The sequence below is a fragment of the Channa argus genome, chromosome 19 (assembly GCF_033026475.1).
Source record: "Channa argus isolate prfri chromosome 19, Channa argus male v1.0, whole genome shotgun sequence".
NCBI lineage: Eukaryota > Metazoa > Chordata > Actinopteri > Anabantiformes > Channidae > Channa > Channa argus.
Window position 1 is genome coordinate 14,481,921 of NC_090215.1, and position 17,819 is coordinate 14,499,739.

The 17,819-nt window shown below is 38.9% G+C and overlaps 1 protein-coding gene across 4 annotated transcripts; it reads left to right on the forward strand.

Annotated features, from left to right (window-relative positions):
* The first annotated feature begins 2,685 nt into the window (after positions 1 to 2,685).
* On the forward strand, positions 2,686 to 7,856 carry adcyap1a (adenylate cyclase activating polypeptide 1a). 4 transcript variants are annotated; one of them, XM_067486890.1, is made up of 7 exons: positions 2,687 to 2,971; positions 3,186 to 3,290; positions 3,795 to 3,929; positions 4,593 to 4,697; positions 5,417 to 5,551; positions 6,054 to 6,174; positions 7,274 to 7,856. In XM_067486890.1, exons 2-7 carry the CDS (start codon positions 3,193 to 3,195, stop codon positions 7,280 to 7,282), a joined length of 603 nt encoding a protein of 200 aa, XP_067342991.1. In that variant the 5' UTR covers positions 2,687 to 2,971; positions 3,186 to 3,192; the 3' UTR covers positions 7,283 to 7,856. The 4 variants fall into 4 exon arrangements, 3 of the variants coding, with proteins under 3 accessions (XP_067342989.1, XP_067342990.1, XP_067342991.1); XM_067486888.1 differs by lacking the exon at positions 7,274 to 7,856 and having other exon boundaries at positions 2,686 to 2,971; positions 6,054 to 6,701; XR_010911764.1 differs by lacking the exon at positions 4,593 to 4,697 and having other exon boundaries at positions 2,686 to 2,971; positions 5,417 to 6,174.
* The last annotated feature ends 9,963 nt before the right edge of the window (positions 7,857 to 17,819 follow it).

The following is a 17,819-nucleotide window of genomic DNA, read 5'->3' on the forward strand; positions in this document are numbered from 1 at the left end:
AAACAAAGATTCACCTTAAAAATTAGATTTTCAAAAGAAACGTTCTGTCAACACTATAAAAGAGCGGTAAAGGGTAAGTAACACTTGAGTCATGAGACTGTAACTGCAATAAAACTCTTTAAACAACGTTTGTCAACGGAGTGGCTGCTATAAAAAGCTGACAGTGCTAAAATTAGAATGAGTCCTATGGTCTTCTCCTGACTTGTTTGGTATGATAACAATGTCGCACATTTGCTCAGGCTCCTTTCCGAATAAAACATATTAAAATGTGTGGATTGAAGCAAGGGCCTGTTTACTTGTTCCCATCTGAGCAAACAGAAACATGTTCTCTTTTATTATATATAGTAATTACTGAGGAATTACTGTAAAAGCAAGGTTTGAAACTTACTGGATGTGGATTTTTTGTTTATATTAATTATATTTGTTTTGTCAGATTAATTAAAAAATCCAGATGCTGTAGGAAATTATGGTTAAGTTAAGAAACAAATGCTTCTATAAATAGTTGCTCTGGGAAACAGGTTTATTAATATTCCACTATGATTATTACAGGAAGGTACTCAAAAGGTGTAATGAGTCAAGCATCGAGTGCTTGTGGGTAAACATTTTTCATCTCGGTAATTAGATGTACAACAACTGGTATCCTGGAAACATCGATACATATATTTTTTAAAGTTATTAAGAGATGATCTCAGCTGAATGCATTTTAATCTTGTCACGATTGCCTTGTGTTAATCCTCATTTTCCACCAAGCTATTGAGATTTTAATAGGCAGCTCACAGCTCTTTGTTATATTAGGGAACATTGTGGTGTCAACATAAAAAGGATTTAAAAAAATTATTAGTTCATTCACAAAATATTATCATTTAACAATTTATTTCTAATCAACAAAAGGAGATAGTTTAGAGATTGTTTGTGAAATAGAATTAAAAACATAAAATGATCAAAATGGTGTTTTTTGGGCCTTTACTGTATCTGTTGCAGATTTTGTCCTCGACTCCGATTCAAAAGCCTGGAGACTCTTGCTACACACCGGTGCACATTCTTCTCATAACCACTTGGGTGCAGTGCTCCCTCAGAACAAGAAAAGCACTCGGTCTGTGAATCTTAAAAATTCAGGGTAAAGCGTTTCTGTGTGCTAAGCAAACCACCACATGACGTCAGATCCAGAGAAGGATCGACCACTGTGACTCAAGATGCGACGCATGATCCCAGTACCTCTGTGGACCAAGGACACGGCTGAATGGTAATGAATAGTGTCCAGGCCCTAAACTCAGACATAAGTAAATGAGGAAAGGCAAATTACAACTAGTTTTATATGGATATACTGTATTTAAGGGGTAATTGTACTCTAGTGTTTCCATTTTTACAATCCAGAGAGAGGTACTTTTATTCTGCTAAACATTAGCTGTTTTAGCTGACCATGGTTTTGGACTGTGAGCCCTCAAACAAACACATCGTCTAGTTGTGTCATGCTTAAGATCAGTAGGGTGTGTTAGCTGCTGTACCAAGCAGAGATTTCTATTATCTGTTCAGGCGATTAAATCCAAACATAGATACAAAGAAGTAAAAGTATCTTTCACAACAATACTCGTGCGTACTGTCATACAACAGAGCTTGTTTTTCTTCATTTCACTCTTCACTTTTCTCTTAACCCTTTGGATGCACCTGACTCCTTGGCTAATAACTATTGGACCAACAAGTCCACTGTAGCCTACATAACACAGATAAAACTAGCTCCACAGCATTTTACAATTTTTCTTGTTTTCCAGTGAAAACTGTTGAACCAGACTAATGAATGGTTTGAGAACAGTCATGTCCTTCCTAAACAAAATACACCATTTCAACCAGTTGGATTACTTGAAAATGCGATATGAAAAGAACAAAATCAAGTCTGTATTCCTTATCATAACTGATATTTGTGAGATACAGTACACGTTTTCACAGAGCAGTGGGGTACTATGTAGTGAGGCTCTGGCCTTAATGGGGTGGACCATGGATGGATTACTGAATGGGACTACTGGGTACAGGGCCTGGAGCCAAGAGGTCAAGCGGCTCCCTGGATAGATAAAGTGAATTTTAATGTTTCTTGTCCCAAACATAAAAAATGACCACATCTAAATGAAAACCTACCTAAATAGTTGTAACTTGACAAAAATGACCACGTGAGAAAGAGACAATGAGAAATAGATAGAAATGACCTCAAAAAATACAAAAATGACCAAGACGAAACACAAAATGATTAAGTTGGGGCTGGTTCTTTTGATGGCAAGGTTTTATTTTGTCTCATAATTCGACTTTGGGGTGGACAAGTGAAATCTAACCACGTACTAAGAAAGTCGGTTGCCTCACTGTGTCTAAGAAAACTTTTTTTTTTCAGGCTAGATGCTGTTGGTCATATTTCAGCACTGGTCATCTCCTCACAGCCGTCCAGACTTCAAAGGCCACGTAATCCTATTTATAGCGTGACGTCACATGTTGACATTAATTCACTATTTAATTAATGATAATGTTTGAAATCAAGATTCATCCTTTTTATGACTTGGCTCGGGGTCTTTCATTGACGCGGAAGAGAGATGCACTCCAATGGGACGGTGGGGCGATGACGCAGCCGCCCACCTCCCCTTTCTACCCCCCCCCCCCCCCCCCCCCCCCCCCCCCTTCCATACGTGACAAGTGAAAAAGGCAAGTCTTTCGGATCCATGAATAAAAAACCAAGAGGAGTTAAGTTCACAGGACGCAGGAAAGTTCTCCACAGACAAATGTTTGGCTCTCCTCTCATGACCGAGTACACGTAGAAATCCGTGAGAACTGAGCTGCGGGCGCACGGAACCAGGCACAAGGATCCTGAAGAAGCACTTCACCAAGGGAACAGAAGAAGGGAGATAGAGAGAGTGAAAGAGGCTGGGATAGAGATCCTATCTCACTCTACCAGTTGAGGTCTTAGCGGATCGCGTCCAGCGACTCGCCACTGGTAAGAAGAAACGATTCTGGGTGGTTTTACGCTGCGTAAAAGTGGAGAGAGTTAGGGCGAAAGTCAAGGGTGGCTATTTCTTTTTGTGTTGTTTTTAATAACCCAGATATGTGATGAAATTGGAATCCACTTGAATGCATCAAACATTTGATTTTTATAACTAATTGAACTAAACACCTGTGGACTCACATTATTTATTTTTTTCCTTTTACAGCAGTAAAATGTCAAGTAAAGCGACTTTAGCCTTAGTCATCTATGGAATCATAATGCACTACAGCGTCTACTGCTCACCTGTGGGGCTTAGCTTTCCCAGTGTTAGGTACGTACACTCTCACATGTTGGTAAAGTGTTCATTTCTCTTTTGATGGCATGCTTGGAAAGGAGACCCTGGCAGTTTTGCGCTGCCTCTGTCTATATAATAGAATATTGGATCCATAGGGCTGCTCACACTGAAATAATTACACAGAGCCGGTCACCAGGGAGCAGCGGTAATATAATTTTGGCTATTGGTGCAGTGGAGTCCAGTGTCTCAATATCTCTTGCAGCCATTGATTGGACAATTTATGAGACTAGATAATTAATAGAAATCGTTTATGTAAAAACTCAAGGGGGTAAAGCTCAAAGTTTTGGAAACAAACGAATGCCATCAAAATTACTGCTGATTGTTTTTATGCGATCACAAAAATGTGTAAGTTGTTCTGTCTGCTTTAATTCCTGTCATCCTGAATGTGTAAACGATGTTTAAATAGAGTGTCAGTGTCCTGTCACACATGTGCAGATTGGAAATCAGGCTGTGAAACTGTGCGTAAATTTTCCCTCGCAGACTTGACAGTAAGGTTTATGATGAGGATGGAAATTCCTTACCGTCCCTGGATTATGACAGGGACCAAGTGGACGTGAGAAGTCCTCCGTCTGTCGCTGACGACGTCTACACTTTGTACTACCCACCAGGGAAAAGGTGACTATCAGCACCGTTTTAGCAGAAACTTTCTGTTCACTGAGGCTTGTAGACCTTCATGTTGAACATCTCATTGCTTTAGTCCTATTTATGTCTTTGTATGTTGTACGTTTTGTGTTAATTAATGTAACGTATCGTCAAAATGTTTTTCTTTTTTTTTTTTTTTTTTTAAGCCAATTTGCTCTATTTTTAATTAAATTCCCAGGGCAACTTGATCTATTGAAATCTCACATTCTCCTAAAATGAATTGTTCAACATTTCCAAATTGCAAAAAAATTAGATAAATAAATAAAATAAAATAAATAAAAAATCAGTGACAAAGATGCGTAATTAAAACTTGTCCTTCTTGTGGTCTTTATCACAATCCTAAAATCATATTTTTCTTTCAGAAGGTGATACATTCTGACAAAATGTCCAGTTTCAGTATACATATATACATATTTAAAAAATAATTCAGTCCATTAATTTAATCACAATTCGAACACAACAATCTCAGCACCACGCAGTAGATATTCCTTCTCCAGTAAGACATGATTTGACGCCAGATGTCAGACTTATAAGTGACTTGTTGAGATAGATGTTTTTGCAGTGGAGCTACTTGACTTTGTTGCCTCTTGCGCTGGGTGTGTGGTGACTTTGCTGTGTGGCTATCTATCATCCCAGAACGGAAAGGCATGCAGACGGCATGTTTAATAAAGCCTACAGGAAAGCGCTGGGTCAGTTATCAGCAAGGAAATATCTGCATTCACTGATGGCAAAACGTGTAGGGTAAGAGCATCTTTTTGGTTGACAACTCTTCTTTTCTCTGTACTGTTTCTCGTCCTGTGTACGTTTGTGTTTCTTTTGACGGATCCTTCAATTACTCATGATTCACGCCTTGTTAAACGTACTGTATATGTCTGTGGTCCCATTATCTCCCAACATGCTGATAAATCTGGCGCCCTCGCCCTCTCAATGAGACTTTATTAAGGCTATAAAATCGTGGAGGGAGGGAGCATAAACGGGCACTTGATTGATCTGTTTCATTGTCTGAACGCGCTGCTGCCTCGTTAAGAGGGCGCAGAGGGAAGAATTAACCCTGAAATGTATTTCCATATGAATAAGTTATAAGGATGAGTCCCAGTGGTTCTGGATGGAAGGGAAGAGAAGCAATTGCTCCAGCCTTAGGAGCAGGTCTGTCAGACTGTATTGCACATTGAACGTGTAAGTCAAACCATCCTTGGTTGCGCTAAAAGTTAAGCAAAGAGACAGCATGTCTCCAAAGATTGCCAGATAATAATAAGTATAACAATAATGAATGTTTTACAATAAGGACACCAGTCGGATCTCTGCACAGAGCTTCTGCACAGTTCTTAAGCAAACGGGGCATCTAGTTATTTCCCCACTAAGATCTTCACCTCGGCACCACAGGCTGTACATGCATAGGTCTTGTTACGCACATTTGTCCGTGTGGTGGTAGTGAAACCTTCCTCTTGTCTCTGTGGCAGCGCGGGGAACTCGCTGGAAGACAGCTCGGAGCCCCTGTCCAAGCGACACTCAGACGGGATCTTCACAGACAGCTACAGCCGCTACAGGAAGCAAATGGCAGTCAAGAAATACCTGGCAGCGGTCCTTGGGAAAAGGTACAGACAGAGAATTAGAAACAAAGGACGCCGGCTGGCATATTTGTAGCGTCCTCCCCTCCCCTCCTGAAAAACAAAAAAGTGTGTGCAGCCCCAGATGAAGTCATTTTGAGATCTGAACAATCAGTGGATCGCTTTTGTGTTCTTAAACATGTATTTATGTATGAAGTAAGCCATTAAAATGAATATTTTGATAATAATATTGTTTTTATTTTGTATTTAAAGCACTTGAGAACGCACATATCTACTTTGTGGACCAATTTTTGTTCATTATGAAAAAAATAGCCCCTATTTATGTATCCATTAATTTATTTTTTTAGACCTATTTGTTGAGGGGAGACTATTGTTGACATGATGATCTGCTCCAACAGCCCTGTCTTTTAAACATTTAGTGAAGAGATTTGATTGTGAGGAAAATAAATAGTTTAAAAGACAATCAATGTATTGAATGCTGCTTTTTGTAAAATGATATTAAGCGTTTAGTTGTCTTTGTTCACAACAGCCTTGAAGACATAGATTTTCACCCATTCCTACAAGGCATAGACTTTGATGCCCTCCCGGACGGGGATGAGTTTGAGACTTTTTTGGGAGACTTGCTGAAACAGTTCTCTCCCGAACTTCCGGTGAGTTTCAGGCTCCTTCCTGAGGCCATGTCCTCACAGGGACGTCTCACGTCCCTTTCTTTTTTTTTTCTCCTTCCCATCTTTAACTCTCGTGATCTTGCTCCAAACATTCAAACACAATCCTTCTTCCACCTCATTTGTGCGCCTGTCTCTCTCGAACCTCACAGACTCTGCTGATTGATAGTAAAACTACACACCAATCCGCATCCTGCTGTTAGATCCTAAATACAAAAGCCCTTTTGGCTTCACAAAATGACAATTACATTCCCTTTCCAAGTCAAGATGGGATGTTTGTCAAAAAGAGTTCCAAATCTGAGATGAGGACCAGAGTACTTCTGAGGCTTTTCTTCTTCAGTGTTTACAGAGTGAGCTTTCACCTTTGACTCATGTGAAGTGCCAATCTTCTGCCAAACTTCTTTTCTGCTGAGGTTTTCTCATGTCTCTCTGCTCATCTAAGTATCACAAACATTCAAAGCAACTTTAAGCAAAAAAAAAAAAAAAAAAAAAAAAAAAAAAAAGCATAAAAACACTAATAAATGATACTAGTTACATGGTACCATCCAGCTTTTTAACAACTGCAAACATACAGACCTGCCATCTCTGGATGTTGTTTTGTGTCTCCTTGCTTAAATTTCTTCACAAGCTGTTTTGTTGAACCTTGTTCTGCAAGAACTTCTCTGAATGTACTTTACTACTGGCAAAGATTCTTTCCGTCTAATATCATACTTTACATTTTAGGCTCTGTGACTTTTTGTACGCAACTGTTGTAGAGTTGTGATTAGTAAAGTGGTTGTTTTCTATTATGTTTATTTGGAGTATGACATAAAAATACACAATAATTGTCTAAATGGTCCTAAATACCTTAATTTGTAAGTGCAGAAGGAGACAACAGAGAAAGTTTGCGAACCCACACAAACACGATGAGATGGAAAACTTGCTGACAACAGATTACGTTAAAAATGACCTAGCAGTCTGCACACAGTTCTTGAGGAGGCTGTGGTGATGCATCAGGCACAAACCAGTCTTCAAACAGCAGAGATAAGTGCTTCACTTTGTGTTTACTGTATCAATCTTTCTTTAATTTTGCATTCTCCTCTAGGCTTTGTGACGCAGGAAGCAGTTTGCGGCCGTGGTGCCTTGCATCGACTTTAAAATTGCCATGAATCACAGATGGCTATTTAGTGGCCCTACAATGCTGCACATCATCAGCTTACATTTCACTCTTTTGTTGTTGTTATTGTGTTGCACATACATTTGATGGGATCTTTAGTGTCGTCCAGCTCAGACGCCAAGCGTTCCTGCTTGCCCTGCTTTCTTTTTCCACTTTGTTTTGACATTACTTGATGTAGTTTTTTTTGTGTGTGTGTGTGAAAAGTGAGGGAAGGATCAGTTTACCCTCTACGTGAAACTGAAATTACATGTATGATAATTAAAGCGCCAATAGCCTTACTAAAATGAAAACATCTACAAAGATATATATTTCCTGTGTAGAAGCGATTATACTTCAAATGACGATCTGCAAAGGGTCAAGTCAATAAATGTTTAAAAAAAAGTGTTGTAAGATTTGTATGAATAAATTTTTGTAAACAACACAAATTTTGTCTAATCTTTGAAGCCAATATCAAGTTAAGACGCATGTCATAGCATCAAAACTTCCAATAAAAATTTCAATTATTACATTCCTTCATTGGAGACAGAGCCTCTCTTTTTTACATAAGAAATAAGGAAAAATAAATTATCTTGGGGACATCGGAGAGGAAAACAATAATCAAACAATAATGGTATGAAACATCACAAAAGCCCACACACATTAAAAGAAGACACAGCAACATACTACATGTCGTGTTTCAAAGCACAGACACACAAATATTAGCCTAGAAACAAACACCCAGTTCACATTAAAAAGTGTGTGTATGCTAACTGTGTGTACGGTCAAAAACTACAGCATGTTGTCAAATAAGTCAGTAAACCTCCGAAACAAAAGATGAACTGGTGGAAAGGAGGGCGACAGATCTGACTCCGAGTTTCATGGTGACTCAGTCAGTTTGGCCGAGGAGCGGTGACACCATTTGGCCGGGTGTCTACCTCCCCTCGGGACAGCATGAGTAAAGAAACGTGGGAGGGATCACCCAGCCCGCTCCACACACACTGCCTCGCTGCACTTTACACCTCTCCAGGACTTCAGCAGTCGCCACCAAAGGCCTGCAGAACTGGTGGAACAGTTGGCCGCTCTCAACACTGGTACATTTGCTTTGTGCCAAACAATGTTGACGTGTGAAGCAAAAGAGCTGGTGTGTCATGGTTTCAACTAGATCCGTATGGAAAAGAGGGAACATAAAGTCAAAGGTTTTTAACAGGAATAACCATTTACAGTGTGTACGCTCTATTAGAAAAATATATGAGGGATCAGGTGGCACCGATGCTGCTGCACAATCTTTTTTACAAAAAAACAGCTCATGAAAATGATTCTTTCTTCCTCCTGACAATTGTTGAGAAACATCTGCATATACCTGGTTTGCTATGGAATAAAACAAAAGATCCATGAATAGAGCTGAATTCTTTTTTATTTTATGGCTTTTTTATTTGATGGCTGGACGGGGCCACACCTGGTGGAGCGAGATTTCAACCCACGGCGTTCTGCATCCCAACCCAATGCTCTACCACTGAGCCACCAGGGCCCCCAACAAATATCACAAATATCACTTTGGGTCATACAGCTTTGTGACTGGTATTAGACTTCATTCCAACTTCAAATATCACAAATATCACTTTGGGTCATACAGCTTTGTGACTGGTATTAGACTTCATTCCAACTTCATTCCAAAACCTGCCTTCATTGGCAGGTTTTGGAATATCTGTATGCTTTTAGCAACAAAAAGCTCCCTCAGATGATGTCATATGGAGGACTTTTCAGTTCAGGTGATGCCATCTGGAGTAGTTCTAGAGAAACAAGTTGACCAAGATAACAGCCAAATTATCATCATTGTCATCTCCTCAAAGTGGAACCATAGCAAGCAAGCTGAAAATTGGTAAAGTCGTCCTTTATGGACAAAAATAAAACTTTAAAAACACTTTAAGTGCCAAAGGTAAGAACAAGGACCCCAGGGAAATGGACCCGGGAAGACCCTGCTTATGAAAGAGGAGACAGCACATCTGCGAGATGGTCCTTTAGATGATGAAACACAATGAGAGCTTTTCAGTCACATCAGCTCCATGTTCATGGAAGAAAAAAAATAAAACATGCAGGAGGTTCAGCTAGGTTACAGCGTTGGAAGGGTACCGATACTTTTAGCCAGGTTTTACTCAGCACCAGCTGTAAGGTGGCTGGAAAGTCTCTTGTAGGGACTCCCACGTTGCTGTGGGTGGCATTTGGACAGCACCACCCACCCTGCAGTGTTCCCTTTCTCTACAAGTGACACCTTTTACCACATGTGGTTCAATCCAAATTACAGCTAATGACCTTAAATAGATGCCATAATATCTGATAATCGGTCACCAGCGAGCAGGACCTTTTCTAGACATGGAAGGCTTGTCTGTACACCCCCGCTCACCAGATCAGCCCTCTATAGCGCCTGAACTCTCTTTATAATCATATCACTTGTGGCTGTGAGTAGTTGCGACATCTCACTGTGATGTGGGGTATGGGATGTCAGACTGAGTAACCACACAAAGCCTGCCATGTGTCTGTCTGCTCCCTTTGTGCGTAATAACCCCCTCTCAAACACGATGGCAAGGCTTTGATTTTGTGGCCATGGCCTCAGCTCTCAGAGGAGCACACAGAGAAGATGATCAATGGGAGTGATCTGATTCCTCCTGCCCGTGCCAGACCCTTTCTTATCCCCGCTAACCCAATCACCCAGTGTTACCAGGCAACCTGTCCCAGGAGGATGTGTCGGGAGTGGGTGGGGTGCTGGTGGCCTTTCTGGGCACCGAAAGATCACACTGGATATATTTCACTCAAATGGCTTCAGTCTCAGCTGCAGTATGTTGTCTTTTAGGGGCTGCAAGTTGCAGGGAGGGGCTGATAAATAGGCTCTCAGAGAGGAAAACAAAGGTTAAGGAATGTGTATTGATTCATCATGTTGCACAGACATTTAGAACGACAAAGGCTGTAACTTTTAGAAATTAATCATACAGCTCCGGATGAGCCACACTTGTACCAGACAGTAAACTAGGTAAAAGTAAAACAATACCACAATTGTAAATGCTGTAGATGATGGAGTCTTGCATGAGGTTAAAGAATGCATTCTGGCAAGTTATTGAAAATAATACATAGTAATAAACAACAACAACAACAAAAAGTGAAACAGTTTTGATAGTAGATTTTTGAAATTGAAGCCAAGCGCCTAACTCATTTTTTGCAGTTCAGTGTCTTTATATTTCAGGCTGTCACATCAAGAATATTGTACAGGACACTTTGACTCATTTTTTTTCTAAATGTATTTTTTTCCAATAATCTACACTGTGAAACACTTTACACAGGTTTTTTTGCTTGCTTTAAAACTAAAATGTGATTACTAATCTAATCTGGTCAAGTAATTGTTGATAGACGCTATTATTGTTTACTTATTTGTCTTTATTCCTTATAGTTTTAGTCACATTTTACTTTTTTAAACTAACCCAAAAATGCAAAAATCAACTGTCAAATCACAATGAGTGAAAATCGCAAATCATACATGTTTGAAGCAAACATTTCTGCATCTAGTGGCAGCCATTGGAAGCCTAAGTGGCAGCCTAAACTTTTTATCATCCTTGAGCTTCCTTTAGAGATAAAATAAGATTTGACAAGAAAGGAGCTGATAAAACAGAACATTTTTAACAGTGTTTCTATATCAGTCAAATCCAGTGTTACAGCTGGAGCACTGATACTGAAACAGAGTCAAACTGTCTTCCCTGTCAGTTCGACATGTTTAAATTTCACTCTACAACCCAAACAAGCTTCCACCCAGGATCCCCCCTGCACCTCTGGGGGCCATGTGAGTGACAGCTTTCTGGAGGGGGAATCCACATGAAGCCCTTTCATCAGTGCCGCCCCCTGGGTCCTGTTTGACTGACTGTAAAATAGAGCAAAAGTTCAGACACTATGAAACAGTCTTGCTGTATTTTCAGCAGTGAAATGTGTCTCAAATTTAATGTCAGACGTCTATGTAGGTTTCTTGTGTAGGACTGAAAGTGGGTCCACCATCCTTTGCTTTTCATTCTGTGAAAAGGGTTTGAGGAGTGACGTTTTGAGGAATCAGCCTTTGTGCTCACTGGTTTTTACTGCCATTCATGGTCTAAATGCTTTTGTACTCAAACTGTGAATCACCATTGTTTTGTACCAATTTCAAATCATTTTTGGGTTTACCTATATTCTTGAGAGAAAATGACAAAAATCGGATTCATTTCGCAGTAAAAAAAAATCTCTGAAACAATTTGATACATTCTTGAACTCGGATAAGTCTCTACCTTTGACTCTTTGCGGCATTTTAAAGTTGGACATAACATTTTGAAGAACAAATAATACATTTTCGTCTATGTTTCTGCAGAGCACAAGGTTCAACCCATAGCAGTAAAATGCTTAATCTAATACACTCCAACTGGAGTCTCTCTTGGTTCGGCGTGACACACCGCTAATGTTAGTCTATATGAGACTAAACCCACTGTGTAATACAAAAATTAAAGGTTCTGGACAAAATCCAAGACATTGGTCAATGACATGAAAACAGTAACACCATGTAAAAAAAAATCTTTCCACAATAACCATATGGGAATCTTATAGTTATGGCGTAAAAGTACAAATTAATTAGGTTTAATCTAAGGAAATATTATTTTTCTATTCTTGCATTATGATGTTATATTTGACAGCCTCATTAAATTCAAACACCATCAGATATGTACACGAATCTTACTGATGTGAAGGTCACAAAGCCTTTGTAACATCTTTCAAACCACTCTCAAAGAAAACAATTAGACGCCTGAATACATTTTCTTTGCAGTTTTAAAATATTGCATCTGTATTTATATTAGGAGTGGACAAAATAACAAGCTGTGTGTCCAAGCAGTAAGGCAATTTTAAAGTGTCAGTTACAGAATGCAGATACAGTATAGACTGTGTGTGTGTGTGTGTGTGTGTGTTCTCTATAGGGAGTAGAAAGAGCTGACAGCAGTTCACAGCATACCTTGTTAGGTGGTTGAAATGCTTGTTTTTAGTCCCATCTCTCAAGCTGAGGCATTAAGTGCTGAAGGTATGAACAATATCTATGAGAAGCTGTCTGAACAGAGACCCACACATAAATCACGAATTCACCATTTTTAATTCCTTTGTCGTTTCAGATGTGTAGATCTGTATTTCAGACCCATCCCATTTCTCACCTTCCTTCTCTCCGTGGACTCTGTACAATACATCTGAGCCCAATTAGCATTCACCGGCTCAGAAGTCACGGCTGTCTGGATTCAGGGGCCAGAGGTAGAGGGCCACACTTGACCATGTTTCTGGGTTTGGACTGAACACTGTACTCATTACTGGGCTGTCAGCCAAGCTCTGATGTAATTTTCCTCACATCATTAGAGAGTTACTGTAGGTCTCAAGGCCAAACTCAGCACACACACATACACACGAACACACACAGACACACACACCACAGAGCCATTAATATGCATCTACTGACGTCATGCAATCGATCTCTCCATTAGTGCACCCTATTACCTCATGAAGCCATCACTGCGAAAGGACAGTGGCCGTAACTTTGCACGTGTGCAGGATGAATATCCATTTGTGAAATTTGGCAGATAGATACACATTTAAATCACACACCTCTGTGCCCACTGTGTTGAGAGGTCACTGTGACAAAAAAAGCAAAAGAAAAACACTGCTTTAAAGTGTCTGGTTGTGTCTCGTTGTGGGGTCTTGATGTTCATCATTTATCTTACACCAATGATATGGTGGTAATACATCAGTTCAGCAGCTTGCTACATCTACATCCTGCTAAACACAGAGGTACAGTTAATTTTTCTCACTTGTGCTGATGTGCATATACCTTCCTCCTGTTCTTCTGCGGGTTGTGTACCACAAGCAGAAAAACACGATATGCTACCAGAATAAAGCATTCAGTCAAGTCATCTCTCTAGGAAAAGCCCACAGCCTATTTTAAACATAGCTCTACATAAGCAACAAATCATTTAACTTTCAGCCAGAAGTATTTGGAGAAAGTTATGAATTAAGAATGCATAGTACATTTAATGAGACTAACAATTAGTCTGTAATATTTACAATCTATTAACAAAATTAAAGCAAGTAAAATATTATAATTTTCTAACATATGAATGAGATTGTTTTCAGAAAGGTGTGAATACACAGCTAGCAAAGGTTAATGGGGTCGCAGTCAAAGTCCAAAAGCTGTAAGCTGCATTCATCTGGTGACTTTTGCGCTCAGTTCTTAAGCCACCAGTAAAACAGTCCTGAAACTTCTGCAGCTAAATGTTTATCTTAAGTTAGATTTTTTTTAAATCAGTATTTTGTCTGTATTGTTTAGATGCCTTTCAGAGGAGTCAGGGTTTAAACTGTATATGCAATTCAAAGGTCACCGAAAAGGACAATATGGCAGGAAATGACAGGAAACTACGAAAAATATATTTTTAACCTCTAATACAGCCAATGTATGTATGCCCCATTCACAAAAAACACTATGCTATTTTGTCTGTAAATATCTGGACAGTGCATGGGGAACATGGTGTGTGAGTGGAGCTCAGAGGCATCCTAACTTTTTAACAAACTGTTTTTTTCTACAGTGATAAATGATCTTTTTCTCTGGAAAAATGACACATGAGCAATTGCTACAGTAATGCACTAAATGCACATCCAACTTACTAAAAGAACTGGGTTTAGTTTAACCTCTTTCACAGATGTTCAGGCTGTAAAAACAGCACAGTGTAAGGATGTGTAACAAAGTGTGAGGATTTTGTGGGGAAGTTGCTTACTGACAGACTCTGCAGATGTAGAGAAATAGTTGCCTCAGTTTTGAGTTGTGTTTTGGACCCACTGTGGGGAAGGAATACCACCATTCACCCGGCCAATACTGGCCCATAATTATGCTTTAGTAGGTGACTGTCCACCTACTTGCAGGTTCGCTAGGTTCTTATTATGCGCCAAGGTGCACCTGACTGTACCAGTAGTTATTATAAAGTGAAAACATATGGAGTTGCAGTTTGGCACAAAAATATCATGAAAAATAAAGTATAAATACAATAAAGTGAATACATCTATTATTATTTCAAAGTGGAAAATTAACCACTGTCTTATATTTGAAAGTCCTTTGCTTTAATGCGTAACTTGCTTTATTACTCAAGCAGACTTTCTGTCTGTAGTGCGGACTATGGTCACTAGATGGAAGGTAGAAAGTTACCATCTGGACCATAAGCACAGGCTCATTTGTACTGAATAATTCCCCAGTAGATGGTGTAAAAACAGTAAAATCATATGAACTAAGGTTGAACAATGCGAAAACACTGAGTACTACAGATCATCTTTACATAGGGAGTTATTTTTAATATTGTTGGTATCAAAATATTGACAGATTTAGGTTACATTTGTTCCACGTTTAGTTCAGACACACTGAAGCTGAAATCATATCTCTTTAGTAAACTGTGAAACTCAGAACCACCTAATCTTTTGTGATTCTATGACGAGTCCATTTGATCCACTTGCTCAGTATCACTGCAGCTATGTCTCTGAGCTGCCTTTCAAACAAGGCCCCTGTTATTCATCTTCATTGGAGAGATCCTCCATTAGTCTTCCTGGTTACCAAAGTGAGTGGCAGTCTAATAAGATTTCATGAATTCTTTTAACCCTTGTAAGTGGCCACCTTTGTAATGACACATGAATAAACAGGTGATGAATAAGAAATGTAATTAGACATGACTCAAGCTGAAACATATTTCTAAATTAGCTGAGCAATAGCTGCATGACCGTTACAATCTGCTTTGTGGAAGAAATTAATTTCCTGTCATACATGATTAGACAGCTTGTTCTGAATATTGTAATGTTCACGGTTCAGCAAATGAGTCATTATTTTTCTTAGGAGTTAACATATCGTTAACATCCTTTTGCAATGTAGATAAACATTTAACAGTGTTACACTTGTTTTATTCTGGGCCGTTGGTGTAATTTCCTTGGTGGTACTGATTGTGGAGCTCCTGATAGAAAACAATAACTACATTTTCCTGTTGGCATGTTGGTGGGTGCACTTCAAATAACAGTTTTAATTGATTTTTATGAGTGGGTTATTAATCAAAAGGAGATGCAGTGTTGCTTCTCATGTGTTGAGTTAATTTGCAGCTTGACCATCAGCCATGAAGTAACCTTTACCAATTAAAAATCCCCATTGACACTGGAGGTTACTGACTCAAGATAACCTTAGGATGTTTAATAAAAGCAGCTTCAGCCACAATCTGAATGAGGGCGATATCATTCATCTTCTCCGCTGCCTGTTTCATACGTATCTTTAATATATTCACTTACTAAAATAGAACCTCTATCTTTAGCTGTTCACAGTTCATCTTAGCAGACAGTGACTGCTCCTAAAATAAAGTCGCTTGTCTTCCCAGATTGCTCCTGAGGTAATGCTGCTCAACGGAAGTGTTGATGAAGCAGCAGGGAGCAAATGAATGAAAAGCCAGAACACTTTGTAGCGACTGAAAAACATTGACATCATCATTTTGTAGCTGATAAATAATGCTCGAACAAGGCATCTGAAAGACTGACAACTGAACAATGCAGAAACTGAGCACCTTGAGGTTTTAAAGATGTGATAAGATGTATAAAGTTGTGTTTTCTTGAAACTTCCTGTCTTGAAAAATGCACGATGCTCGTTTTATTTGTCCCCTGCACATGCTAAAAAAAATCACTGGCATGCAACAAACAACCTTTTGTGTCAGAATCAGCACCATAACTAAGTGTTAGCTGGACTGTTAAGCTCTGAGCTTATTAAAAAAGACTGAGCATCCTGTATCTGCTGACAGCCACAAACCATTCAGTAAAGCCTTTCACTTTAGTGTCTGGGAAAATGAGGAGGGGCAACACCCTTGGGTGTCATCCTGCATTCCCTCTGTTCTTTATCATGTCCTGGCGCTGCATTTGAAATAACCTAATTATGCCATATATTTGTCCAACCACCTCATCAAGCACCATGGTCACTTACAGAGACTCACAAAATAGCCACTTTTTAGATGGATGACAACACCGTAACGGACATGAAGTAGAAAGCAGCATCTGCAGCCTAACTAGCTTTGGTTTTATGTTGCTTGGAGAGACCATCTTCACACACATTATGCAACAGTGTGATGGGAAACAGAACAGTTTCTAACCTGTGTTTATTTTCACAGTAGCTTGCAGCTAAGGTAACAACAAAAAGTGTCAAGGTCGTTCCTGTTGTTCAATGGAAAGTACAGTAATAGTTTATAGGTCCAGTTTAAAACACCAATCTGACTTTGGAGAAGCACATGTTGTTGGTTTACTCTCTTTTAGGAAACCCTAAAATTACCATTGTTATAACTTGAACTACAAAGCTAAATGAACAACTGACTTGATAAATATATCCTACAAAGTTTTACCAACTTTATCATGTCTCTTTTTGGACCCGAACACAACAAGCCGACTCGGAGGCATCAGTCAGCTTAGTTCCTACAGTGTGTCCTGGACTATTGTCATTAGTTTGGGCCCCTGTCAGCTGATCTGTCTCTAATTTGACCTGTTGAATTGGCGTCTGTTGGCATTGGCTCATTGTTAAGTGAGACCAGTCATGGCTGTTCATCTTATCAAATCAAGGTTGGGAAACCCCAACCTGTTTAAAATTACCATCAAATAATATTAGACAATAAATATTTATTAGTAGAATGCAGAAAGAGGATGTTGGAGATCCTTGAGGCTTGGTCATCTTCAGGCTTTCAGATTAATCTATCTTTGTCTTAGGTACCCGCTGTAATCTGATTATTGTAATGCAATCTGATTATCGTAATCTGATTCTCATTTTATGTAATCTGATTATCATAATCGTATTATCCTTTTATGTAATCTGACTATCGTAATCTGATTATCGTCTTGCTTAATATGATCAATGTTTTATGAAATATGATTATCGTAATCTGCTTATTGTTTTACATGGTTTAATTATCGTAATCTGAATATCACGTTACATAATCTGATCTGTAATATGATCATTGTTTTACGTAATGTGATTATTGTAATACGATCATCATTTTATTTAATCTGATTAGCTAATCTGAATATGTCTGACATAATCCAATAGTTGTTTTACACAATTTTGATTATTGTTCTACGTAATATGAGCACTGTCTAAAGTGATTTGATTATTGTCTTACATAATATGTTTATTAATCAAGTGTCCTATGTAAGGGTATTATCTGAGGTAATCTGGTAATTCTCTTATGTAATCGGGTTATTGTCCTACGAAATTTGGTTACTGTCTGATGCAATTTGATTATTGCCTTACTTTGATTAGTTTCCAATTAATATATTGTATTGTCCTATTGTAATCTGGTTACTGCCCTATGTAATCTTCTTATCATCTGATGTACTATGATTGCCTTGCGTAATGTGGTTACTGTCGTAATATGTTAATTGTTTTAGATAATCTGGTGTTTGTATT